The following is a 27,823-nucleotide window of genomic DNA, read 5'->3' as shown; positions in this document are numbered from 1 at the left end:
GCACATTTGTATGCAGACGATTCTCAGTTGCACTTGTCTTTTGAGCCTGTTTTCATGAAAGAAGCAATTGTCAAACTCATGCTCTCACTGAAGAGCATCTCCAAGTGGTCATTTGTCAATGGGCTCAAACTGAACCCCGATAAGTGCACTGTCTTACATACAGCGCCTCTGGACCAAGTGCAGACCTTGAGAGATGATGGAGTTTCTGTCTGTCTCGACGGCCGGAGTCTGGTAGTGTGTGAGAAGGCAAAGACTCTTGGCGTCGTGATTGACAGATGCCTGAATTTCTCAGATCATGTCACCTTTGTTTCCCAGCGAGCCTTAGGGAGACTAAGAGGTTTGTATAGGTTCAGAGGCTTGTTGCCTGAGGCTGCAAAACTTCAGCTCTTGCAGTCAATAATACTGTCAGTATTTTACTACTGCTTCCCTGCATATGGCGATAGCATTTCTCGGGAAGACATGTATCGGTTGCAATTTCTGCAAAACTCCACAATCCGGTTCATTTTCTGTTTGAACAAATTTGATCATGTCTCTCCCTTTCGAGAAGTAGCTAGTCTGCTTCCCGTTGAAGCCATGTGCAGGTTGTTGACGTGCTGCATGACCCACCGAGTGTTGTCACTTTGTGAGCCCGACTATTTACGCGAGAGGCTTTCTCTTCGCGATGAGGTTTCCCAGCGAAGGACACGTCATGGTGGGAGGCTTCACCTCCCAAGAGTTTCTCTAGAGCTTGGGAGGAAGAGCTTCTCATATTTTGGTCCCTCGTTGTACAATGTTCTACCCGACGGCCTGAAGGTTGTTACATCTAGCAAAACATTTAAAGAAAAACTTAAAGATATCTTTTTTAAAAAATTGTAATTATTGTCTAAGTGTATAACGACCACATTGATATGTTGAATTGTTTTGTAAAAAAATTTCAAATTGTTATGTATAATTGGTTGTTGAATAAGATGTTTAGCATAGTGACGAAAGTTGTTCTGAAAAGCTGGTGTACCAGAGAAACGCTGAATAAAGACATTTTTATTTATTTATTTATTTATCCATTCACTTAGGTTGATACACGCTTAAACCTAAGTTTTCAAATAGTTCAGTTAGTTCTCCCATAACTTTATTGAAAAGTATTATTCATCTTAAAATAACACAAAGTAACATAAACACCTTGCACAATGTTTAATTGTGGTTCTTATAACCCTCGAGCTCTAAACAGGTTCAGGTCTACAGTGTCTACGATGTTTTCAACAAATATGTACACACATAAAATGTACTTTTCTAAAATCTCCAGTTGGAATTATTAAAACTCGATATTATACGTACATTTCACTAAGAAAAAAACATAAAGAGCATTAACTCACTTCTATCACAATTACCAGCCAAAAACAAAAAACAACATACTCATCTGCAATTGCATGTGACATTGTAAGCCTGTATGGATGGACGTGATTAAACGTATCAAGAACTTCGGATCTTCTATCTTGAGCATCTATTATAAATAATCATAAAGTTACTGACAATCATAAGTGAAGAAGGTAGGTGCCATCCGTTGAATTATTATCAGATGAAACTCTATTACAAATAACCATTCCTTTGACATTGATACTATTGACACATTAGATAATATTTAGTTGTAGAGAAAAACTGATCTTAAAAACCACAACAAAATTAGTGTAAATATCATGATTTTTTAATTCATTAGGCGATTACAAAAAGTGTTATGTAGTAAAACACAAATTTCTAAGCCATACTAATACAACTATTTTCATTCCAACCAAATAAATATCCATCCTTTTAAATGCAATCAAATCTTTTCTCCATAAGAATAACATGGGATCTTTAAAGGCCAGTGGGGCATAACCCTGAGGAGTCCAAAATTTGATTCCACACAAACCCTCTCGGGGGTGCATAGAACAAGTTCTTAAAGTTTCGTTACGATCGGTTGGCCGGTTTGGTATCGTATAAAAGACAAACAAACGACAAACAACAAACGACAAACAACAAATGACAAACATACATTGGATTATATATACAGTATATAATAGACTAATAAGAAAGATAACCTGAAATTATTTTTTAAGACGCGAACTAGTACTCGTTGGTTTTAAGCCTTTTACGTATAAAGTAGACAAACCACATTTCAGATAAACAGTCGAAATAATTTTTAGCAGAGATTAACAATGATCTTTAATTTGAGACACCGCAACATGATTTTTAAAAATACAAGAAACCAGCAATAAACATCTTGTGTTATGAAAACTTCTCTGAGTCGTTTGAATTCATCATGAGATTACATTCATAGTGCTTAATTGCACCAAAAATACCATTCTTCAAAGTCTTCTACTGATTTCTGTGTTGAAATTACATCACGTTAGAATAATTGATTGAATTTGACATGAGAATTCTTCATTGCCTAAACTGGTGTAACCTATATAATTTAAAATTACTTACTATAAGAGTAGGTGCATTTTAATTTATCTAAAAAAAATAGACAACCCATCTATTATTTTAGTTTGTGTTTTTGTTAATACTTTTGCAATTATTAATTAATTAATTAAGGTTCATCAATATACTGCACCAAAAGTTTGTGTTTTTTTATCATTTTGTCAGTGAGAAACATACAAAATGTATGTTTTTTATTCGTAATGTATGGACTTTTAGCAACAAAACTAGGGCAAACATATTAGGTTTTCAGTTCAAAGTTCCAGTCTAGATTACACAATAACTTTAAAAAGAACATTTTGCCATTGCAGAGAGTCCCTTTTCATTTAACCAGTCCTATAGTAATACCAGAAACAAAAGAACCCTGGGCCGTTTCGAGCCGCGCAGGTTTGAATGGTACGCCACACCTACCGGCGCGAGCCACGTGATCTTTTCGTTTCTGCGCAGGTTGTTTTGTGAGTGGTATGTCTATAGTTCAAATAAGTAGAGTTTTCTTTATACAATTCAATTGCAAAATGTACATCTTTCAATCTACCAGACTGATCACAGAAACTGTATTAAATAATTACCATCTACTAAACTTAAAATAAAATTTATCTTTGTTTGAAATTCATTGTTGGTGATGGTGAGTTAATGTTGTTCAAAGGTTTATTGCGGACATTTTCCACCTTGATGGTAAAAAACAATCCACAACGTTTCGGGATCTGGAATCTGATCCCGTCCTCAGGTGAAAAAACTTGACTGGCACATTACAACTAACAATACACAAACGCCCAACCTAAGTTGGAATACAAGTATGGAAAGTTTGGAAGTTGGAAGAGGGTAGCAGTAAAAAAATATACACTGTATAGCAGTTAAGTTATGATACAACATGCAAATAACAACCAATCACAAAACACTATAGTCTATAAAAGGTGTAGTGTGAACCTGTTTTTTTCACCTGAGGACGGGATCAGATTCCAGATCCCGAAATGTTGTGTATTGTTTTTTACCATCGTGATGGAAAATGTCCGCAATAGACCTTTGAACAAGATCTATCTATATTATGAATTCTGTAAGCGGTTTTTAATTAACATTGTAAGAGCGTAACAACTCGCAGGATGATGGAAGGGGGCTCGAATTAAAGGTGATCTGAGGGGGTCGGTAAAAATAGATTATGTCAAAATCTATCAGAAAATGAGAAATAACGAAAATATCTTTCATATAAAATGCATTGGAATTGAAAACGTTGCTTTGTTTACTTTAAAAACGTGATCACAAATAATCCTTTTTATTCTACTTTTACATTCTGTTGATAGAGTGCGTTATAAGGCTCTTACCTTAAAAACTTCTACTCTCGTCGTTAACACTATCTACGCTAGTTGCGTACACTTCTTTGAATACGACAGTGTTTTAATGACTAAAAATCATTTCTCATAACTTCAAAAAGCGGGTTTTTTTTTCATTGCCACTGACAGTGATGCAACGAAACATTGTACCAAACACTTATTGCACCACTCAACAATTAAATTGGACTGAACAGCTGATTAGTTGAAGTTCGAATCACTACAATTGTAGTTCTTTTATCTAAATCCTCATTGGTCCGTTACCTGTGTTGTTATGAGTCAAACTATGCTGTTATGGAAGTAAACAATGCTGTCATGTGAAACTTTTAAATTCTAAGAACTGAACTGAAACGGCTACTTTAAAAACGGTCGTAAGTTAAAGTTTGTTTACTAATCCAAAAATAATTTAGAAAAATTCTACTTTCACCAAAGTGATCTAAAAATGATTTAACTTACAATTTTCAGAGCTCCTGCATTAAGAATCTTTTGATTCTTAATTTGTTTAAATATAACAATAATTTGTTTTACATTTGAGCTTTTTAGAGACTTGTGTCCCTACATGTATTTAATTTGAACATCAATAACTATTTTTTGTATAGGCATTTGAAGAGTTAGAACAACTGCTGGCCAAGTCCAATATCTGCATCGCCGTCAAGGAAAAGCTCGCCAAAGACTCTGGAGTGGCCGAAGACATCGCCTATGACAACGTTGTGTTGAGGCTGCAGACAAAGCCTAGAGCAAGAGGTGAGTATCGTCAAAGCTGAACAATGACAAGGTCAATTGGTGTTTTGGAGACAGAGCTATAACTAAAACTCAGATTTTAATTCATTTAAGATACTTAGACACCTACTGAAAGATACTTTTCAAAACAAGCCTAAATAGTTGCAACTGAGTGTTTTGAAAATAGTTTTTTATCCCTAGATACATATGAAAGTATTGGCTACAACATGTAATGTTTTAACATTGAAATCCTGTTTTGTAAAATTTAAGGTGAACATGATGTTCTTTGACATCGAGATATTCTTTTAAGTGAATCATCTTTTCTAATGATAGCCTATCCCATCTATTATTCATGTTAAGCTATGGGTCAATCAAATTAGCTTATTTGTCTAGTTTGAAAAGACCTGTATACTATTTTATTATACTTGAGGCATAAAATTTGTGTGTCTCCTTTTGCCTACAGGAGTCATAGTATTCGCCTCGGACCAGGAGGTGGCTGGTCTCATGAGAGCGGTTCGTCGCTGTAACGCCACGGGAGACTTCACCTGGATTGGCAGCGACGGATGGTCAGCGAGGTCCTTGGTCTCCGAGGGGAGTGAGGCTGAGGTTGAGGGAACTCTCAGTGTACAACCTCAGGCCAACCCTGTCCTAGGGTTTGACACATACTTCCTCAACCTGACGGTGGAGAACAACAAGAGGAACCCTTGGTTTGTAGGTTGGTACTTGTTTAACCACCAACTCGGTAACTTTCAGACAAGAGTTTAGAATGACACGTTTCGTTGGAGGTTGGCTTATGCACACTTATATTTAGAAAGTTCATGCAACATGTTGGATTGTAATTAAAAGATTCTTTTTCAACAGTCTACTAGTTTCAGCTACCCTTGATCGTTTATTAACCCTGTCAAAGTTCAACCTATGTTAGATCGCGATACCACGTTGTGAGGTAGGGATGTTACCTGCTATTAAAACTATTTCTAGACAAAAAATATTGCTTTGTTCGAGATGGTCTTTGTGGATAGTTCATACCAAACTACTGCTAGATATTATGGATTACTAACAGAAAACACATTTCTCAGAATTGAACTGAGCTACTTATAATGGTAACAAAACTATACGGTGCAGCTATCATCCCATGGACATCTTCCATTCATCCTTGTTTTAACATATTCTTATTGTGACGACAAACATTCTAATGGAAAGAGAGCTATGGTTATATTGCATATCCATGATACCCCGGTCATCAGGCAATTTTTCAAAGTCCATTCTAATCATTACCGATTCTCCATACCTCAAAGAATAATTTTAACTTTAATAGATTTATGTGTGTAAATGTCCCAGAGTTCTGGGAGGACCACTTCCAGTGCCGCTACCCCGGGAGTCCCACTACCCCGTACAACCTTCGCTACTCCAGACTGTGCTCTGCTGACGACAGACTCACTCTACAGAACACCGCGTTTGAGAACCAGCTGCAGTTTGTCAGTGACGCCGTCATGTCGCTGGCTGTCGCACTGGGCGACATGCACGCTGATCTGTGTCGCAGTCCGGGTCTGTGTGGCGACATGTCACCAACCAAAGGACCGGAGCTGCTGAAGTACCTCAGGACTGTCAACTTTGTAGGTATGTTCTACATGAATTGGAATCGTAGTTTTTTGTTAACCGTGGTGAGGTGATGAAGTTTTGGATATTATTTGTTACTTGGGTTCGAACTCAACTTGGAAACGTTTATCTTACGCCTATGAACTATCGCGAAATCCTTCATTAATACAAAAACTTTAAAACACTCTTGCATAAAAGGCGAATAGAGCACAGTCTAACGAGCAAACTGGCTTTTCGTATAAGTTTTTTCTTCAACGTAGTGTTGGCTATTGCGATCAATAAGTACATTCTACCGAATAGTCGTTCACAGTTTTCTTGTATTCCATTATTTGCGTATACTGAGATTTACTACATGAAGAGTAAACTGTAATGAGTTCCCCAGGTCTGTCAGGAGACAAGTTCCACTTTGACGTCAACGGTGATGGTCCAGCGAGGTACAACATCATCCACTTCAAGCAGACACAACCCGGAGTCTACCGCTGGGTGTTGGTGGGAGAATATGTGGAGGGAGAACTGACTCTCAACATGACAGGTAAAACATCTCTCGTTGTGTTCTGACAGACGTGGAACGGGTTAAAATAAAAAGAGGAAAATTGAACAGAAGATCGGTATAATGACGGAACCATAAGAGTTGTTAAAATACAGTTCAACGTAGACGTAGCGATCACTTGTATTTTATAGAAATCTCTAACACAGGACAGTGCTTGTTATGTCAAAGATATTATTAAAAGCAACTTCTTTAAATTTCGCACAGAGTAGAATAATTCAAAGGCTACATAACTAAATTGAAAACTGTTTACAAACTGAAGTTATTGGTGTGCAGCTATAGTTGATGGTTCTTTAACCTTAGAAATGTAAAATTTGTAAGTTAAATAAATCTTATTGCAAAATAAAATGAAACTATATGATAAATATTTTAAAAGAAACAATGTTGATAAGGGTACTTCAAATAATGTTGGCCACGTACAGACAATTTACCTTAGTTTAATATTTGTTTATGAAATGAATTGAATTCGTGCATTTAAATCAATCCTAGACTCGTATATGAGCGATGTTTGCTTTTATGTATGCACAAAGATCTTAGATCCTATTTATTGTATGTTTTTTTTATATTTGGCCTAAAAAACGTGTTTACTGCAGTTAAAACTGCCAACAAAAATCTAATTATGCAAAAAAATGAAATTGAAAGTCAAAATCTTTTAACGTTGGCTTTATGGGTTGCTAAGTAACCATTCTCATTGAACAAAATAACAAGCTAAAAGTAAACAAAAGAATTGTAACATGTGTTTATAACTAGCCACCCACAGTATACTAGCAAATTACAAAATACAGTACAACGGGGAAAACATCAGTTGTTACTATTGAGCAAATATTACAGTGAAGATTATTCGATATAGTGGTACAATGGAATTAAACTACCAATCTATGGGTCAGACCCAAGGTACTATTTCGTAATATGAGTTTGAAATAAATAATAAATCAACTGATACACCATACATCATACTGAGTAAATCATATTACAAGTATGATGTGTAAAAAACAAGTATGATTCAAGTAAAAGTTAAAGAGGTAGGATGTAAATTACTACATTATCAACTTAAATTACCATAAATATTACCATTTTTGTGGAACTGACTACATTTATCGTACATTGGATTATATTTTATGAAAACTATTTAAGCTTACTCTTGAATATTGCTATTTGGATATTTAAATAACGTAGGAAATACTCCACCAACGTTTATGCAATATTTAGAAATCACCAGCTATTAGTCTAGAAACTATTCAGTATTTACTTAACAATAACTTTAGGGGTTGTGATTTATCTATATATCTAATTTCGTAAGCCCAAAATTTTACAATGAAATTGTGAGCGAACGGGAGGCCGTAGAAAGCTGGAAGGGTCATTTTAAAGGTCTGGGCATGAAATTTTGAGGAAAATTATCCATTTTTTCTTAATTATACACCAAAAGGTTGTTACGTAATAAAATAATTTACATTTAAATAACATGGGAATCCAGGTCATGTCTGCTTTGTTTACTTTATTTAAAACATATGGTAATATGTACAATATGTATCTATTCTCTATATAATTCAGTTTTAAAAATCTTTGTACAACTAAATCTAGAGTTCTATTGGACAGATTTTATTAATTAATGGGTCGTTGGAAAGCTTAATTGTAGATTTGCAAAAATTATGAAAGTTTGTTTTTTTATGATTTATGGTGAAAAATAAAAAAACAGGGTTTCCATAAGAAATACATTGAAAAATGATTTTTTCACACTTTTTATTTGGGTGCAACTTTTGGCTGCCTTTTTTGAGTATTTCCAAGGAGTATCAATTTGTAGGAAATTGTATTCTCTTTCAAAATATCACCTTCCACTTTGGTCGATTTCCTTACCATTTAAAAGTTATTTGCAAAAAAGCAACCTCAAAGCAACCTAAGCAACCTCCGAATTTATAGTAATAAGAAAATATTTTGTTAGGGATATTTTTGTTAAACTTTGTACAACTAAATATAGACTTCTACTGGACCGATTTTGTTAATGAATGGGTCATTGGAAAGCCTAACTCATGTAGATTTGGAAATAATTATAAAATTTTGATTTTATTAAATAAGTTTTGTCAAACATGTTAAACGATAATTCAAGGTAGGGTAACCCATGAGACTAATAATTTTTAGGCCTACAAAATAATTACTAGAATATATATATATATATATATATATATAGGGGCTATTGCCCCTACAAGCCACTAGTCTGTAGTGTATTAGTACAATTCGAGATTCAATGAAACTTCAAATGGCACTCTTGACAGTTGTACAGTTGCAGCACATAAATGCAACAGTTTCTCCACATCAGTAACCGTTACCGTTAAGAGGATTCGTAGTGTTCAAGTAGTCTCAATGCATTTGTACTCTCAAAGCTCCAAACAAGATCTGTAGCAATAGCTTACAGTTGTGTCCTTTAATTTGATAGTGTTATATCAAAGGCTTGACCATATGTGGACTCAATTTTAGAAAACCTATCTAATCTTTGGTTACAGAATGATCGCAATTTTATGTAGGTCTAGACGCAACTTCCGCATTCTCAACACGGGTCCGCTTGTCGAGTTCAATGTTTTTATCGGCCGTATATGTGTGCGCACTATGTGTTTTTTCGTCGTGTGTTTGTGTGAATGTGAAAAAACTGTTACTGACGACCTTCATATGAAGTAATATCATCCTTGTACTCACCTGATGATGACCTCCTAGCAGGTTGAAACTAGTTGTGAAGACAACAATTGGATTGCAAGAATAAGGTATTTAAACCACTATCATAGTTATTACTGTATGTTTACAATCCGTACCCTTATTTTCCTGCTCTCACAGAAGTGCAGCCCTCACTCCCTGAGAGTGTGTGTAGCCTCCCGTGTGAGGTTGGCCAGGCCAAGACATACGTAGAGGGAGAAAGCTGTTGCTGGCACTGCTTCAACTGTTCCACCTACCAGGTAAAATCTATTAGTCAAATGGATTTAACTAATAGTGTTTGGTTATATTTCAAATCAGTTGGCAGTATCAGTTTTTCCAAGTTTTACAATAACAGGTTAGAAGTAGGATTTCTTTATGGAAAACTATTGAACAATTAATGCAATGTAAGAGTTTTCACTGGGATGTAATCAACTTATCTTCCTCATAATATCAGACAAAGATAAAATTAGAGGATATATTCTAATGGTAAGACTATTTAAGTTAATAATGTTTAGCTTTAGTTATTTTACCAGACAAAAAAAACTAAGCTTAACTTATGTGATGTTCTTCACAAAATCAACAGATAGTAACAAATGTGGACCTATAGTGCAGGGCTTTTTGTGGCAAAATTTTAAAATGTAATTAAAGGATGAAAATAAGTATTTTTACCATGCCAATACATTTAAGTATACAAAAGTGTTACACCATTTGTGTTAAAACATAGCTTCGGACGAAGGGACATAGGACACCCTGTGCTCGTAGGTAGGAGGTGAAGTATGGCAGTGAAATTTTCAAACACACTCTTCCGGAGTTGGATAGCACCTTTTAATTCACCAAAAACCTTGACCTTTGACGTCAACTAACCACATCATCACCCAAACCGATAAAAGATGCCATTCAGCCCCTCCCAGCTCATCAACGTCACCGATCCAATCGTTTAGTCACTTCCCCCTCCCCCTCACTTTCACCCATCATCCCTCCTCCTGATGATGCCACTTCTGGTCTCGTAGCCCCATTCCCATGCTTCTAATTGAAATGCCTTTAATCACAGTGGTACGTTAAGTTTTAGCAATATGTTTATCTCCAGATCCGCCACCCGACTGACGAGACGCAGTGTCTCCTTTGTCCTGAAGGTACCAAGCCCGACATGTACCATCAGGTCTGCCTGGACATACCCGAGGACTACCTGCGAGCTGGCAGTGCTTGGGCCATCGGAGCGATGACCTTCTCGTTGGTAAGTCACACTTATAGTAGTGTTCCATAGTTAAATGTGATACTCGTATTACACATGGAGACGCAGGATTACCACTTTATTGCGATATTTAGAATTTAATTTATTCCAACAGTTTTATCCAGCTCCACGGTAAATCATAATTTTTTAATTTAAAAATCCTAATTTTATAATTTAAAAGGATCCTAAAAATGCACTCTTTTGGCGATCCAGAGTCCGTCAACTGTGGATGTGAACTCATTGAAAAGGTTCTAACTTATAAATATCTAGGTGTAGTAATAGATCAAAAATTATCATGGGTACCACACATACAGTACTTAAAACAAAAATTAAGAAAAATGATATATGCTTTTGGGCAGTTGAGCCATGTGCTCACTCCGGATCACTGCAGGAGTGTGTACCTCGCCTATGTGCAATCCATAATGCAATACGGGGTTCTGGCGTGGGGTGGTGCCTCCTCCGCCGTGCTGGAGCCACTGGGGGTGACACAGCGCTCTATAATAAAAACCATTCTAAAAAAAGGACAAAGATATTCTACTGATCTGCTATTCCACGATTTTCCTGTGCTCAATATTAGACAATTATTTATTAAAACCCTTCTAATCTACATTAAAAACAACAAACACAAAATTTTCACACAGCCAACTCACACATATATAACAAGAAACCGATTAAACTTTGGATACACAATACCCAGATTAGGTTACAGAATAGAGCTTTCTAATCCATTTTATATTGCACATCAATTATACCGAAATCTTCCAAATAATATCATTCAGGCAGAGAGTAGCAGTGCAGCCGTTTTCGGGAGAATAGTTGGAGAGTGGCTGTTACACGTCGGCCCCACGGCTGCTGAAAATTTAATTCATTCACCATACGTTTGAATTAAAAATAACTAGTGTACCTGTTGCTCGAATTCTAGCAATTGCGAAGCATTACAGGCGACTCAAAGATTATGGAAATCCTCACGATCTACACAACAGTTAGATATAATCAAAATCCTTTCTAAATATCTTATCTTTTTTTCAAAAAGCTGATCTTGTTTTTTTAGTGTTATTAGTGTAAAAAAAAACTTTCTTCTACTTGGTTGTGTTCTATGACTTTTTCTGTGTTTCCATTGTTTGCAAATCGGTTATTTCAATGATTGCTCAAGAAATGTAGCACAGTGTTAATTCAGTTTTATTTTTAGCCTATATCAAATTCTCCAGGATTTCCCGCTCTTTTCCATTGTAATAATCACACCAACCCAAGTTTCGTCTACAGATACAATAAGCCAGAGAATATCAACTATTGGATACAGAAATTAATCTCCAAGAAGTGGTAATAAAGGCAGAAACCAATACATACAATGGATATAAGTTACCTCCATAAGAAATAATTTCAAGAGTTACTTTTATATTAGGATTTTCCACTGATTTGGTAATAGAACATTATATTTCAAAACATGACACGATGCAGAAGAAAATCAATTTTAAAATCGGAAAAACCCATTGCAAATACTGTACTTAATTTTGACAAATTCAATAAATCACAATTTAAATATAACAGCTGTTTCATTAAAAAGTAGTGTAGAACTATGCATATGGTCGTAATGTAAACACATCTGAAGAGGCAACTTTAAAGGCTTCTGGGGCAGAACCCCAAGGCAATTTACCTCGTTCCTCTTTTGATGGCTCATCTCAGTCGTTCTCTCCAATTAGTTGTGACAAAACCCCCGTTTTCCTCCATAAGAATAACATGGGTCGGGAATTTAAAGGCCACTGGGGCAGAGCCCCAAGGGAATTCACCATGTTTCTCTTTTGATGGCTCATCTACAGACCAAGACCTTTCTTTAGACACCTCTACCGAGTGTCTACGCCCAGCCGTTCTCTCAAATTAGCTGTGACAAAGAAAAACAGTTTCAAATTAATATATAGATAATAAAAAATCTATTAAATCTCCAACTTATCAGTCAACCCATGCCTATGTCAAAATTTTTATACCGGATTGATTTTTGTTTTTAAATTGTAAGAATTATTTTATTTTATTTTGAGGGGTATTTTTAATTTTTAATTTTTAATTTGCTTTAACTTAACAAGTGTTTAGAACTTATATTCTGATGGTTCTATGTTGTCCAGGACTAAGATATTTTATTTTATTTTTAATTTTAATGAATAAGTTACATTATTATTAACTAGAAAAGTTGTTTTATGTAAGTGTATATATTTTTTAAGAGTGACCAGCGAGTGCCATGGACTCTTCCTCACACACAGACGTGTAGTCTTGTGAGGAATATTTTTTCCGTTTATAAACTATGTCACTTTTGATTTATTGTACATTATTGGAAAATAAACAATCTTGAATCTTGAATAATTTGAAATTAAACTGTAAAGCCATTCAAACAAACCACCTCCTAAATTGTTTATCCCCTCTTCATCTCACAGTTTGGACTTTTGAATTTAATTTCAACACACATTTAATTCTTGAACATCCAACTGATTACAATCCAGCTTACAATTTGGAATTTTATTTTTTCGTAGGATAAACGGAAGGAGATCATAAACGTATGCCAACGCTAGGTTCTCAATGAAACCTAGATCGTGGAAACATCATTATCGTCTCCCGCAGTAACTGCGAAATAGATATCACCCTCCATGATTGCGGCGAATTCGCGAACACCTTCCTTGATCGCGGAGATAGCATCATTATCTTTCACGGTAGCTATGGAATCTTGATTATCACACACGATTGCGGTGAATCCAGCAGCTGTTGCTGCATCAGTTTAACATAAGTTTTTAATATCTTCCACGATCGCGAACACATATGATCATCGTTTCCAGTGATTGCGACAAATAAATCTTGAACATGCCTCAATATGGCGACACGACAATCCCGTGGTGAAAGCTGCTGGTAGAGAACTAACATACGTGCTACTGACTCTCTCTTATATGTTGTATAATATTTACGTTCACCACAGGTAGGTGTGTTGGCCTCGTCGTGGGTGGCTGGAGTGTTTGTCTCTCACAATGACACTCCCGTGGTGAAGGCTGCTGGTAGAGAACTGACATACGTGCTACTGACTCTCTCTTATATGTGGTATAATATTTACGTTCACCACAGGTAGGTGTGTTGGCCTCGTCGTTGGTGGCTGGAGTGTTTGTCTCTCACAACGACACTCCCGTGGTGAAGGCTGCTGGTAGAGAACTGACATACGTGCTACTGACTCTCTCTTATATGTGGTATAATATTTACGTTCACCACAGGTAGGTGTGTTGGCCTCGTCGTTGGTGGCTGGAGTGTTTGTCTCTCACTACGACACTCCCGTGGTGAAGGCTGCTGGTAGAGAACTGACATACGTGCTACTGACTCTCCTAATATGTTGTATAATATTTACGTTCACCACAGGTAGGTGTGTTGGCCTCGTCGTGGGTGGCTGGAGTGTTTGTCTCTCACAACGACACTCCCGTGGTGAAGGCTGCTGGTAGAGAACTAACATACGTGCTACTGACTCTCCTAATATGTGGTACAATATTTACGTTCACCACAGGTAGGTGTGTTGGCCACGTCGCTGGTGGCTGTAGTGTTTGTCTCTCACAATGACACTCCCGTGGTGAAGGCTGCTGGTAGAGAACTGACCTACGTGCTACTGACTCTCCTAATATGTGGTATAATATTTACGTTCACCACAGGTAGGTGTGTTGGCCACGTCGCTGGTGGCTGGAGTGTTTGTCTCTCACAATGACACTCCCGTGGTGAAGGCTGCTGGTAGAGAACTGACCTACGTGCTACTGACTCTCCTAATATGTGGTATAATATTTACGTTCGCCACAGGTAGGTGTGTTGGTCACGTCGCTGGTGGCTGTAGTGTTTGTCTCTCACAATGACACTCCCGTGGTGAAGGCTGCTGGTAGAGAACTGACCTACGTGCTACTGACTCTCCTAATATGTTGTATAATATTTACGTTCACCACAGGTAGGTGTGTTGGCCACGACGCTGGTGGCTGGAGTGTTTGTCTCTCACAATGACACTCCCGTGGTGAAGGCTGCTGGTAGAGAACTGGCATACGTGCTACTGACTCTCCTAATATGTGGTATAATATTTACGTTCACCACAGGTAGGTGTGTTGGCCACGACGCTGGTGGCTGGAGTGTTTGTCTCTCACAATGACACTCCCGTGGTGAAGGCTGCTGGTAGAGAACTGACATACGTGCTACTGACTCTCCTAATATGTTGTATAATATTTACGTTCACCACAGGTAGGTGTGTTGGCCACGTCGCTGGTGGCTGTAGTGTTTGTCTCTCACAATGACACTCCCGTGGTGAAGGCTGCTGGTAGAGAACTGACATACGTGCTACTGACTCTCCTAATATGTTGTATAATATTTACGTTCACCACAGGTAGGTGTGTTGGCCACGTCGCTGGTGGCTGTAGTGTTTGTCTCACACAACGACACTCCCGTGGTGAAGGCTGCTGGTAGAGAACTGGCATACGTGCTACTGACTCTCCTAATATGTTGTATAATATTTACGTTCACCACAGGTAGGTGTGTTGGTCACGTCGCTGGTGGCTGGAGTGTTTGTCTCTCACAATGACACTCCCGTGGTGAAGGCTGCTGGTAGAGAACTGACATACGTGCTACTGACTCTCCTAATATGTTGTATAATATTTACGTTCACCACAGGTAGGTGTGTTGGCCACGTCGCTGGTGGCTGGAGTGTTTGTCTCTCACAACGACACTCCCGTGGTGAAGGCTGCTGGTAGAGAACTAACATACGTGCTACTGACTCTCCTAATATGTGGTACAATATTTACGTTCACCACAGGTAGGTGTGTTGGCCACGTCGCTGGTGGCTGTAGTGTTTGTCTCACACAACGACACTCCCGTGGTGAAGGCTGCTGGTAGAGAACTGACATACGTGCTACTGACTCTCCTAATATGTTGTATAATATTTACGTTCACCACAGGTAGGTGTGTTGGCCACGTCGCTGGTGGCTGTAGTGTTTGTCTCACACAACGACACTCCCGTGGTGAAGGCTGCTGGTAGAGAACTGGCATACGTGCTACTGACTCTCCTAATATGTTGTGTAATATTTACGTTCACCACAGGTAGGTGTGTTGGCCACGTCGCTGGTGGCTGGAGTGTTTGTCTCTCACAACGACACTCCCGTGGTGAAGGCTGCTGGTAGAGAATTGACCTACGTGCTCCTCGCAGGTTTACTCATGTGTTATCTCATCACATTTGTCCTTGTATTACGACCTTCTGACATCGTTTGCGGAGTTCAGAGGTAGTTTATACTTTATATTTTAATTTATCACTGCGCATTTTCAAAATGCACGCCTTAAAAAAGTTGTGTAATTGACACACATTTAGTTTACAATATTGACAATATTTGTATGATTCAATTAATGTTAGTAAATACATTATTGGATATGATCACGAAAAATGAATCAAGCTACTCTGAGAGATGAGAAATGTTTCTTATCTTTGATCGGCCACTAGCTATAAGTTCCAGGTCAAGTAGTTCTAATTATCACACTCAAATAGAGTAATTTGTGTTTTAAGATGGTATCTCCTCAATTACATATTAATAAACTTGAAATGCCTGTCTTATTTGCTTATGATTGTACTAGATTTTTATGTTGTTTAGAAAGTATTGTAACACTTTTTAAGGGACGTAAATAACATTTTCTACAACCCGAGTGTTTTAATCACTCCTAACAAATGGCCACAATTATATCCACGTTGCTCTTAGGTTCTGGGCAGGATTTAGTTTCACTGTCGTGTACGCCGCATTACTGACGAAGACCAATCGGATCTCTAGAATATTCAATGCAGGCAAACGCACAGCCAAGCGACCTTCCTATATCACACCGCGCTCCCAGTTGTGCATCTGCAGCGGGCTGGTCTCTGTACAGGTATGGTGACATTATAGCTATTATAAACCACATTTTTATGTTCATTTTGTAATTTATAAAGCTTTAAGGTTGTTGAAAAAAGGGAATTTTGTACTTAAATTAATAAGCAACTAACAGCATACATAATACTGTAAGTTAACAAGAACAAGTAAATGTAGTCTACCAACCCTCTCAGAAAACTATCGTTAGGTTGGAGTAGCTTATGTGTTTACTACTTAACGCCTTATATTACATTTTAGTAGATACAGAAAAAGGTAAAAATTTACTGTAATAACGATTGATATGGATTCGCAATACCCGTCAACAGTTCCAATAGCGATCAAGGTGTTAGTTTTTTGGCGGGAATGCATCATCAAACATCTCAGTTCAGAAAATTAATTAAATCCACTTCGATAGCATTGTTTACGGATTGAATAGAGGTGGCTGTGATTGAATACAACAACACGTTCATTCAACACAATACATAAATGCTGTGAAAATAAATATTTTTGATACGGAAGGTTTGTCAAAGACAGACAACGTTGCTGTTCCTCAAACGAGAAAACACTGTGGGTGGGTTCTAGTCACCACCTTCACCGTCAGATCAGCATAAATCAATTTCCGTTAGTTTAAATTCTATGATTATGATAATAAGGAACACTTAAGGCCAGCCTGACCTACATTAAGGTGCTACTTTGGTTTAACCTATAGTAGGTTAGAAAAGGATATGCTTTTTAGTATGATTAAATTACATTTTGTCAACATAGACTCGTAATTCATATTATATCAAGGTAAGTCTAAAATATATTTTGATTTTGAATATTCTATCATTATACTAAATAGCTGTCTAGTGAACTGGTCTAGTGGTTAGAGCACGGTACTTCGGTCCCTGAAGTCCCGGGTTCAAATCCCACCATTATCCCAAATGGATTTTATCCAAGTGATATTGCCGCAACCCCTAGGTCTAGCCTGAAGTTACTTGAAAAACAATCCCGGACTCGGTCCTAGTGTCCTAGGACAAATATAAAATGTTCTTGCGGATATGTTCATTAACACCTATTGCTCCAGTAACACAGGTAACCTTTCGACAAGTACATGCATTTACAAACTAATGTTTATTTACTACAAAGCAAACACCGCACAACTTAAATATTGGCAAAACAGCTGGTGCTACTCAAGACTTTGTGTGTGATTGGCGCCAAAATCACAGAACGGACGACACCATTTGGGTAACTGCCAAACTAAACCTTATCCCTCGTCTGACAATTACAACTAATTTGAGTGGAATGGAATCGAAACTGAGTTGAAATATGTTATCGGCTTCATTTTGAAAAGTTTGATGCAAAATCGTACAGCTTTAACAGATTGTAAATAACAAACTTTTCCCAACACATAAAAATAAAACCGTTTTTACTGTTGTAAATATACTTACTTACTTACTGATGGGGTGTCACAAATGCCAGTAGATTTTTTGCCTCGTAGAATAGCCGCCCCCACTCGTCTCTACCCTCCACCATCCGGATTTCTCCTCTGCATTGGATCACATCCTTCTTGACTTGGTCACCATCTTAATTTAGGCCTACTCAACGTCTTCCTGTTGGTACGGCCTCACAAACCTCCTTCAGTCTTGTGCCATCCTGTCTCCGAAGTACATGACCTAGCTAACTAATTATTTTGGTTTTATAAGCGATATTTTATCATGCTCTTTGTATAGGGCATGCAGCTCTCTATTTTTTCTTATGTGCCAAAATCCTTCTTCATAAACTGGGCCGAATATTTGACGAAGTAGGCTACCTTATTTTCAAAGACCATCAAACGTCTTTCATTTCTTTTGGAGAGGACCCATGTTTCACTCCCAATAAAATAACACTGTATAATGATGACAGTATAATGAATGATCTTGTATAATCTAAATTTTGAGCATCTTGATAAAAGTTTGGATGATAAAAGTTTTGTACAGGCCCCAACGCTTATTGTTGTAGGCCTACATATAACAACACTTAATGTGATATATGTAACATTTTACTGTTCCGAGTATTAATCCAATATGAATACACCAGCGTGATGTTCTATGTACTAAGTCCAATTTGATTGTGGTTGAAAGAGTTTACCTGAATGCCCTTACCTTTGACAAAGCCAGACAGTACGGATGACTGTGTTATCGTGATATCTGTCAAAGTATTGTCAAACCATACCCAATTCTAAAACTTAGTTCATTAATAAAATCTATGTATTATGATAGAATCTATTTTTGACAAACCACGGTCAGATTCTTTGCACGTTTTTGAAAATCTGTCTTATCCTTTTGGCACCAGAGTGTAATTACTGTAATTGATCTGTTTCCAACTGTTCCCATCCGCATTCAGGTAGTGATCAATGCAGTGTGGATGATAGTCTCACCTCCTCGTGCCATCCATCACTATCCTACCAGAGAAGACAACCTCCTTGTGTGTAGCTCATACGTGGACGCCTCCTACATGATCGCCTTCGGGTATCCCATCTTGCTCATCGTCGTCTGCACAGTGTACGCCGTGCTGACCAGGAACATCCCAGAGGCGTTCAACGAGAGCAAACATATTGGTGAGTTCGGAGCGTAAGAAACGTAGGGTGTGTTAAGCAAAATGAGACAGTCATTAAAAAGAAGAAGAATAGCAAGTTTACATCCTATAATATCAGATAAAGTAACACGCTCTTAGTAGACGTTCTAAAATCGTGTTTTTATTTTTTTATAAGACACTGATAACATGAAAATACCTGACTACAGCTACGCCTCACTCTTGCGTCTGACAAGCCATTACTATGACATCGAGGAAGAAGAATGAAGGTTTAATTATCTACAATAACACCCCACTACTAGGTCTGAAACCTTAGCCTTTGAAACCCTAATACATAATCACCGTGTAGGCATACTTGTTGTGCCTAGCTATAAATTGAATGTACCTAGCACACCAATTACCGTTTGAGTGTTAATTCAATTGGGACAAAATAATATCATCATTGACTTTTTGGAAAACTTTTATTTATCCAACTGATGAAAATATAGGTCAACCTTTCTATCTAAGTGTGAATGCAAAGCTTTCTGAAGACCAAATAAATTTATATTTAGCGAAAATTACAAGTGGGGCCCTTCTATTTAATTTGTATTCTATTGCAGGGTTCACCATGTACACGACATGTGTGATCTGGTTGGCGTTCGTTCCTCTGTACTTCGGAACAGGTCACAACACCGCATTGAGGATCACCTCTATGTCAGTCACAATCAGTCTGTCTGCCAGTGTTACTGTGGCTTGCCTCTTCACACCAAAGGTATTTAGTCAAAATAATTTTTCTTTATTGACTTTTGTACCGCATCTCTTTTTATCTTCTTTAAATTTACTATTTCCTAGTACTGATAATTTCCAGATATATGTGAACCGTTAATCTTCGTAAAGAGTTTTACAATGTTTGTAAACACCTACAAACCACTTTTAAAACTTGTAAAATCCACAGAGATGCAGGTCTAGAGGGGAGTCATAGAATGTGTACCTGATGAAATAGAAAATCAAAATCCACATAAGACTATTCGAGTCTTGTAAGAGCAATTGCCTCAATTTTCTAAACTTTACATTTCTAAGAAGTGTACTTCTTAGAAATGTAAAGTTTAGAAAATTTGTTCCATTACATCCCGTACGACAAGAGAAAGAATAGGTATGGACCACTAATGTTGAAGTATATCACAGGATCAGTATCCACGTAGACTTTTATTGTAACTATGTAGCTAAGATCTCCACATAAACACTGAATTTGTTTCTACAGTTTGTTAGTAATAAGACAGTTTAACTTTATACCACATTCATAAGTGTTAGCAAGTCAGAGATATAACAAATAGTTCTGCTAATGAAAATTTACTTGGGGTAATAAACCTAAATACCCAAAATTCAACCAAAACCTAAACTTAACTTGATATATTCAATTAATAATTTTTAATCTGCACTGATTGTGTATATTTGCAGCTATACATCATCCTGGTACATCCAGAAAGGAACGTACGTCAGAGTATGATGCCCAACGCTAGACTCAAGACTACCGATTGTACTACACAACACATCTCCGGGGGTCACGTGAGACCCGCCACTGTCACTGAAGTCACATGTGAGTATCACAAGCGATAACTTGATTAAGTAAGTAGTATGGAAATGGGCTGTGAGGCCCAGAAACTACGTCATTAGGGGGAAGTAACGTGAAGGGCGAAATGGATGTAGTAGATCTTTTACGTAGTTGTTATGGGTACGTCTGAGTAGTATAATTTAACAAATTAGAGTTATGACGTTGTTTATCGATGTGTGACTTTATTGATAAAAGCCAATGTAAATTAGTGATAAATAATAGAGTGTGTGCAGTTCCACTAATTACTTTAAACAATTCAGAATATAAATAGTAAGATTTCAAATTAATCTCCGTTGAATTTCAACTTTTTCAAATTCCTCCTAAACTTTTTGGATTTTCCTACAGAAATTATCCCTTAGGAAGTTTCACACATATGCCCGAATTATGCCTGATGCCTTATCAAAAACACAATCAGCAATCAGCTAAACTATTGGTATCGTCAATCCTTGTTTCTCAAATTGAAACTGCAGTGGATTCCGCATTATAAAGTTTATCCTAGTTTTTCTTTTATTCTGATGAAGTAAGATTCGAATAGTATTTGTAATTTATTATGGCATAACTTCTTAAATGATACATAATCTGATGTTTCAGTGCTGCCAAAAGTACCAGAGTTGAGATTCAGGGATGAGAACCACGTCTCAATACAGACAATCTCGAAATACACGCAGACGGGAAAAACAGAAGAGAACTCCCTGAATATTTAGCAGCCGAGCCTAGCAGATTCTGTGGTCAAGGGAGAATACCATGTCAATGTTATGGCTGATACAATTAGAACAGTTAATACACACATGAGAATAGAAGTCTAAAAGTGTCTGACGGGTTGAATTTGATCACTACCCTCACATTGTCTCTTATGTGGGACGATGGGGTAAATATCGATTGTATTTGTTTTGAAACCTTCCGATGAGGTTTAAATCGATGACTTTTATTGTTTAAGATATTTTTTTATAAATATAAAACTTAATACAAGATAGTATTTTAATCTAATTTAATATTAGATTTTTTTACAAATATGTTTGCTCAATTTGTCATTATTTAGGCTTTATGTTTGACATCTCAGTCTTTTGAGTCTAAAACGTGATTCTTACTTTACTGAACTAATAACATAATGAAAGGGGTTTTAAAATATTGTGAATAGTGACTTGTGGATTCTTCAATTTTAGATGTATGCAAATATATTGTCGTCACAAAAAAGCAATCTACCTAAACGTTAGCTGTTAATTGATGAATACTTTATTATATTACTTGTAAAACAATGGAATGTCAATAAAGCTACATTGTACCAATTAATGGGTTTGTACCACCTTGTTTTGAAATAGTTGTCAAAAAAAAAACCTCATTGTTTTATTGATTTTATTGTTTGCTCATGAACATCGCAACAGCTTATACAGACTGTCCCCAAAGTCCCGGACCGGTTTAATATTTTCTAAACGACAAAAGATAAATCAATAAGATTTGGTACATCAATACCACACCTAAAAATCTAATTTTTTAAGGAACTATAAATTTTCTGTCATATCATGGGGACGTCCCGCTAGGAGTCAGAAGGAAATCTTAAATAGAAGCATAGGTTGACATGTACATCAAATTAAAGACCTTTACTAGCAGAATATAATGCCGCAAATTTGAACTCAAACGGGTAACTGAGTCAAAAATGGCAGCCGTTCAAAGATTTCTTGAATCTGCCATTTTTTAATCATGCATTCTTTTGAGCTTGAATTTACGGTATTGTAATCTACTAGTGAAGACCTTTAATTTGATGTGCATATCGACCTATGCTTACGCTAAAAATTTTCTTCCGATTCCTAGGGCTGTCCCCCCTGAGGAGTAAGCGTATAATAGCAATGCAAATTAAATGAATCTTTGAACCACTGCCATTCTTGGCTCGGTTGTCCGTTTGAGTTCAAATTTGCGGCATTATATTCTGCTAGTAAAGGTCTTTAATTTGATGTAGGCCTACATGTCAACCTATGCTTCTATTTAAGATTTTCGTCTGACTTCTTGCGGGACGTCCCCATGATATGACAAAAAATTGATATTTCCTTAAAAAAAAGTAGATTTTAGGTGTGGTGTTTATGTAGCAAATCTTATTGATTTATCTGTTGTCGTTTAGAAAATATAAAACCGGTCCGGGACTTTTGGGACAGTCTGTATATTTGCAACCAATGATGTCAGCTAGTTTTACAGTTGGCTGACTTGCGTGCTTGCGGTTTTTGTGTTTTCTAATTGTAAAGTCGAGTGAGGGGATAAGAAAAACACAGTAAAGGTACAGGGGAGTAAAGAGCAGAAATAAACCAGTTTTGTCATTATTTGTAACCAACCACCAGTGATGATTCATACATTATCAGTGGCTAGTTTGGTGTGTCAGTTCAAGTATCCGGTATTTCAAAGTATTTAAGATTGTTTATTGTTAACTAAAATCAGTCTCTCATAAGGAAAAAGCTTACCTATTATATATTTTGAAGAACCCACTCCAATTATTTATAGAAGCCATTTGATAGTTAATTATTTAATATGTATTTCATACAAAAGATTGAAAACGAAACCGTTCCGAATTTCGTCAAGTAGACGCATCATTAAACTCTACACACTGGTACAGCGTCCACGCTTTAATAGCTAGCCTCGTGTTTAATGCACCGTGTTAGAGTGAACTGTGAACTTCAGTCCCCTGAGGTTTTTTTCGATGAATACATAACTTATATCACATCTGTGGCGATATTTTTCAACGATTTTACGGAAGTAATGTAGATTTGGATATTTTCTAATGCTTTTTACAACAAACAGTATCTCACGATGTATATAACAGTTCAATATACTGTAATCAACATTTCCTGCAAATATTTTATCATGTTTCATAAGCTGATATTGTTTTTTAATGTTTTCTACAAACATTTTCTGACTTTAAAAAATTCAATAATTAATAACTTGTATCATTAAACACAAACCAACATCTAAAGCTATACACATTTTTAATACAACAAAGATAATTTACACATTGACTGTTTATGATTAACATATGTTCTTCTTCTCACTTTTAATTTCTGACAACAGCTGGAGTTTCATAACAATGTTTGTTTCCCATGTTAATCTTATGGAGAAATACGAAACTTTAAAGGGCCCCAGGGCCTCACTCTCTAATTATTTCCAAAAAAAAAATGTTTCCTGCACAACTTCACGTTAAACTCTTTCCAATGACACCAAAAAAATGTCGATCGGTTCAGTAGTTTCGGAGGAGTAATTGTCACAAAAAACCTGCTTGCGTATTAAATAAGTAACTTGCGTATTAAATAAGTATAATAATAGAAGATTAACAAACACAGACTAAAAAACTTTTAACATTTCCTTATCAACATAAGAATTCATAATATTATATTTCGTAACTAGGGCAGTAAATGAGGTTTTGCCTGCTCGAGATTGGTTTTTAAGTTCGTGACGAAGTCGAGAACTTGAAACGGTTAAGAGCTGCAACACCATTTAGACCCGTGGTACGAACGCAATTTTTCACCACACTATACCCTATTACCACATTTAACCACATTAATAATTCACACTAGCGGTCAACACAACTACAACTTATCTAAAATATTATAGGTTATGTGAAATGTTTTGAGGAATTAGCAATAATAACGATAATTTAGTTGCCTGGACAGCGGTGACAATAAATCAGTCTATTGCAATGCATATGGATACTACTTGTGTTACAATATTTTTTCAAGTAAATAAGCAAACAGCTGGTTTTCGGCCCTAGGGATAAAAAATCTGCTCGATGCGAAGAGCAGTCGGATATGACAGCTCATAATTAGTTTTTAAAAATTGGTGTAGTATTACGAAATATTGTACTCTTAACATACTTAAATTACAACCATACCATTGACTTATTCCGGGTCTTGTTCAATCGCTTGTATGTAACTTCCACAATCGCTCTAATCCTATTCTTGCATCTGAGGCGCTTGGCAAGTTCCCAGGGTTATTGGGGCGTATTTAAGTACTGAAACAGTACATTGATACTGTATGAGTAGGATATCAACTAGTAACTCGTCGGACTATAAAAAAATAAAGTATTGATAGAATAGTTCAATTTTGACAACCCTTCCACACTTGCTTCTAAAGATTACGATCATTATGGAAATACATTGGATTTTTACATGAATAAACAATGCTATTATCCGAATAAACATAATAATCAGTGCAAGGAAGTCCACTTTGTCACGTAACTGTGGGGAAAAGCATTTTACTCTCTAGAGAGTAAAAATACTACTTAAGACCCACAACGCATGCACTAAAAATGGCAATTTTTGCTGCAGTGTGACAAAAATATTTCCCATGTTTTTTTTTTAAATACAGTACCACTATTAAATTATATAATTATGTCAAATGAGAATCCCAGAGGCCATATGAAATTGATGGACACGTTCCTTAGTGCCTGCAGGCTTACTATTCATTTCTATTTGCCGTTGATAATGTTTTTTGCATTGCAAACAAATGAAGCAAGCAATTGATTAACTAAAAAAAACCCAAAATATGATTTGTACTAATTTTTGACCCACGGCATCTATAATTAGATAATTTAAAAACGTTTCATTTAACTATAACTTAAGTAACAACCTCTAGGTATGGGAATATTTTTACTGTAATTGTTCTGTATCTATATAAACAAAAAAGTTATATCTAAATATTAATTTAAATTTTATATTTTTTTTATGAGAGTACCATATTGATTGGATATTATTTGTGTTTAAGATTGTTTCTTAAATACTACCACATGTAAACTTAATAATAATGACAAATAATATTATGTTTCATAAAAAGCTATGTTAAATAAACATAGTAAATAATCCTACGGGCTGGAAGCCTGTGTGTAGGCTCAGACGCTATCACTGACTTACGTGTTTGTTGGAAAACAAGAATATAAATAATATTCAGAGAATCTTGAAAAAAATATAATAGTAGATAATTTGTAATGTACCGGCAATGATTCTGAACCTAAATGAGTGAAATGGGCAATTTGAGGGAATGAGGCAAGGCGGAGGGCATGGACATAAATATAGTTAAGTATGGTATGCTCAATGTTAGTAGGCCTAATTAAGTAATGATTACAGGGGAATAAAGTAGGGCCAAGTCTGCCTATTCTCTGCTTTGATAAGATGTTCTGATTCGTCTACCCCACTCTATCAAGCCAGTGAAGCCTTTCTTGAAAATAGTAATTGATGGAGAATGAAACAATTGATAAAAAATACAACGGGTGATAATATTATGATATAAAACTTTTGAAATGTAAGAGGAATCATTTATTGAGTAAGACTTCGATAAATACTAGGCTTGGTTCCGAATGCGATAATATTGCATTTGAATTACTCTTATATTAGATTATTGAAGTACAGTACGATCAAATCAAAACATTTGTTTATATGATTTGGAATACACAGTGTTAGAGTAACAGCTATGTTGGTGTCTAGTTTCGTGGGTATTTTTATCATAAGAAATCTATACGTCACTCGTGATTGGAGGAATTTGAACTCGATTCTTTTTGACATCAATCTTTTTTTTACTCCTAGATTGCCCTGTCTTAATACGCCTACAGCTAATATACTTTTAAGAACATTGTGTTTTATGCAGCTAAGATTTTGTTATTGTTTTTTTTTGTGATCTAAAGAGAGAAAAGGTGTATATCTGTTAACTTAGTATTATTAAGAGCCGGCTGGAGCCAGCGAAAATTTCGCCTTTTGGCAGCGCCTGCAATACGTGAGATGCGGTAGCGCCACTATCGGTGGCCACTAGGGGAGTTACGTGCTCTTGCTCTATTGACAGAACTAAACCTAGGTTTCGAGAACAACAGACAGTGTAAACAAAACACTGAATAACCGCAAGGAACCGAGCAAGATAGTAACGTAGCCCTTCCTCGACTCCATATCCATCATAAATCATAACAGCTGAATGTTTGTCGGGTTTGGTCGGGTCTGACCTGACCTTCACTATAGCTTGCTATGCCACTTTGAAACAATTGTAGTACAAGTCATTGATATAACTTTGATACAAGATTGAATTATTTTAAAACCATTTTTAACAATGTTTAGATATAAGTTTTACTACAGTTATCGTTATTTAAAAATCTGTTTGAAGCTTTTTCCTAAGAATGTTTGTTTGAGCGATTAAAATTTTATCAAAGATCCTAATAATTATATCAACCATTTTTTAAATCTAAGATATGACTAACATACGTTTCAAAACAGTTTTAACAAAATAATCTTTCTAAACAACATATGAACAGTTTTAACATTTGGTTAGTAGCTAGTCTTTCAATTGCTTTAAAGAATTTTAAAAATAATTTCCAAAAATGTAAATACGACTAAACCGATATGTACTAACGTAAGTCACAACAAGTTTGACTAATCTTTAAACTAATTTTTAAATAAAATTGATATTAAACGACTTGTATGTCTAAGATTGTATAAAAGAACAGTTCATGTAATAAAAACGGTATGTACGTTAAACGATTTCAACACGTGTTGTTTAGTAAATTGTATTGTATTAAAGTGGGTAAGTATTTTTTTATCAATGAGTTAAATGTTATTTTAATCAAATTCTACAAATAGGCCCTAATGTGAGGCATACTCGTATAATTGTCTTAAATGCAAGTAGGTGATCTTCCCTTTTTAATGTAAAAAGTACTGTTGATTTTTCTCAACTCCGTAAATTTCTTAGGGTGTATATTTTACGTTGTATATTTTTTGTTTTCCCTGTGAATGTTTATTTATTTTCATAACATTATCACGTATCAAACGTTATAAACAACAAGTATTCGTAGTTTTAAATTTAGTACACCACATTATCATTCGTCACTAACGGATGATAGGGCAGGCCCAGCAGGTAGTCCCATTGTGTCCGTGCGAGTGAGTGGGTAAAGGGCCGCCTATTTTGTAACTTTCACATTTTTGCCAAACAGTACAGGCGTGTCTAGGAATCGAACGCTTCCTCTATTCGCATTGTACTAAAGCATGCGCGGTCCAAGTATGACAAAATATCTGTAGAACCCCATACAGGCAATAATGTCAGTAAATTCGTCTTGTACAGTAAAAAAATATTTAAAAATAGATAGGAAATTTGTTATGACAGTCGGAAGGTAAAAACTCCCTGTTTAGAGTATCAAAAACCATTTTATGACTTTGAAAATTCGCACAATGTAAACTAAACGTCAGAACTTTATCAAACTTCAATACAATATAGACACATATACAATGAATTAATTTGTGTAGTTTCAGAATTTTTACT

General features: G+C 36.2%; 1 protein-coding gene across 1 annotated transcript in view; it reads left to right on the top strand.

Moving 5' to 3' along the window:
* Positions 1 to 21,535, top strand: part of LOC129003648 (metabotropic glutamate receptor 2-like) — a 31,068-nt gene extending 9,533 nt beyond the window's left edge. The window contains exons 5-16 of the mRNA XM_054431947.1: positions 4,355 to 4,499; positions 4,939 to 5,190; positions 5,814 to 6,092; positions 6,454 to 6,603; positions 9,442 to 9,560; positions 10,388 to 10,534; positions 15,620 to 15,798; positions 16,267 to 16,429; positions 18,775 to 18,988; positions 19,563 to 19,714; positions 20,401 to 20,539; positions 21,146 to 21,535. Of these exons, the coding sequence (XP_054287922.1) occupies positions 4,355 to 4,499; positions 4,939 to 5,190; positions 5,814 to 6,092; positions 6,454 to 6,603; positions 9,442 to 9,560; positions 10,388 to 10,534; positions 15,620 to 15,798; positions 16,267 to 16,429; positions 18,775 to 18,988; positions 19,563 to 19,714; positions 20,401 to 20,539; positions 21,146 to 21,258 (2,052 nt within the window). The 3' untranslated portion in view covers positions 21,259 to 21,535. The remainder of the gene's footprint in view (positions 1 to 4,354; positions 4,500 to 4,938; positions 5,191 to 5,813; positions 6,093 to 6,453; positions 6,604 to 9,441; positions 9,561 to 10,387; positions 10,535 to 15,619; positions 15,799 to 16,266; positions 16,430 to 18,774; positions 18,989 to 19,562; positions 19,715 to 20,400; positions 20,540 to 21,145) is intronic.
* Positions 21,536 to 27,823: the final 6,288 nt, after the last annotated feature.

This window comes from Macrosteles quadrilineatus, unplaced genomic scaffold (assembly GCF_028750875.1).
Source record: "Macrosteles quadrilineatus isolate MER2022 unplaced genomic scaffold, UCM_ALF_1.0 Scaffold_9__3_contigs__length_116548681, whole genome shotgun sequence".
NCBI classification, from domain to species: domain Eukaryota; kingdom Metazoa; phylum Arthropoda; class Insecta; order Hemiptera; family Cicadellidae; genus Macrosteles; species Macrosteles quadrilineatus.
Note: the sequence above shows the minus strand (reverse complement) of the source record. Positions and strands in the feature narration are given on the sequence as shown.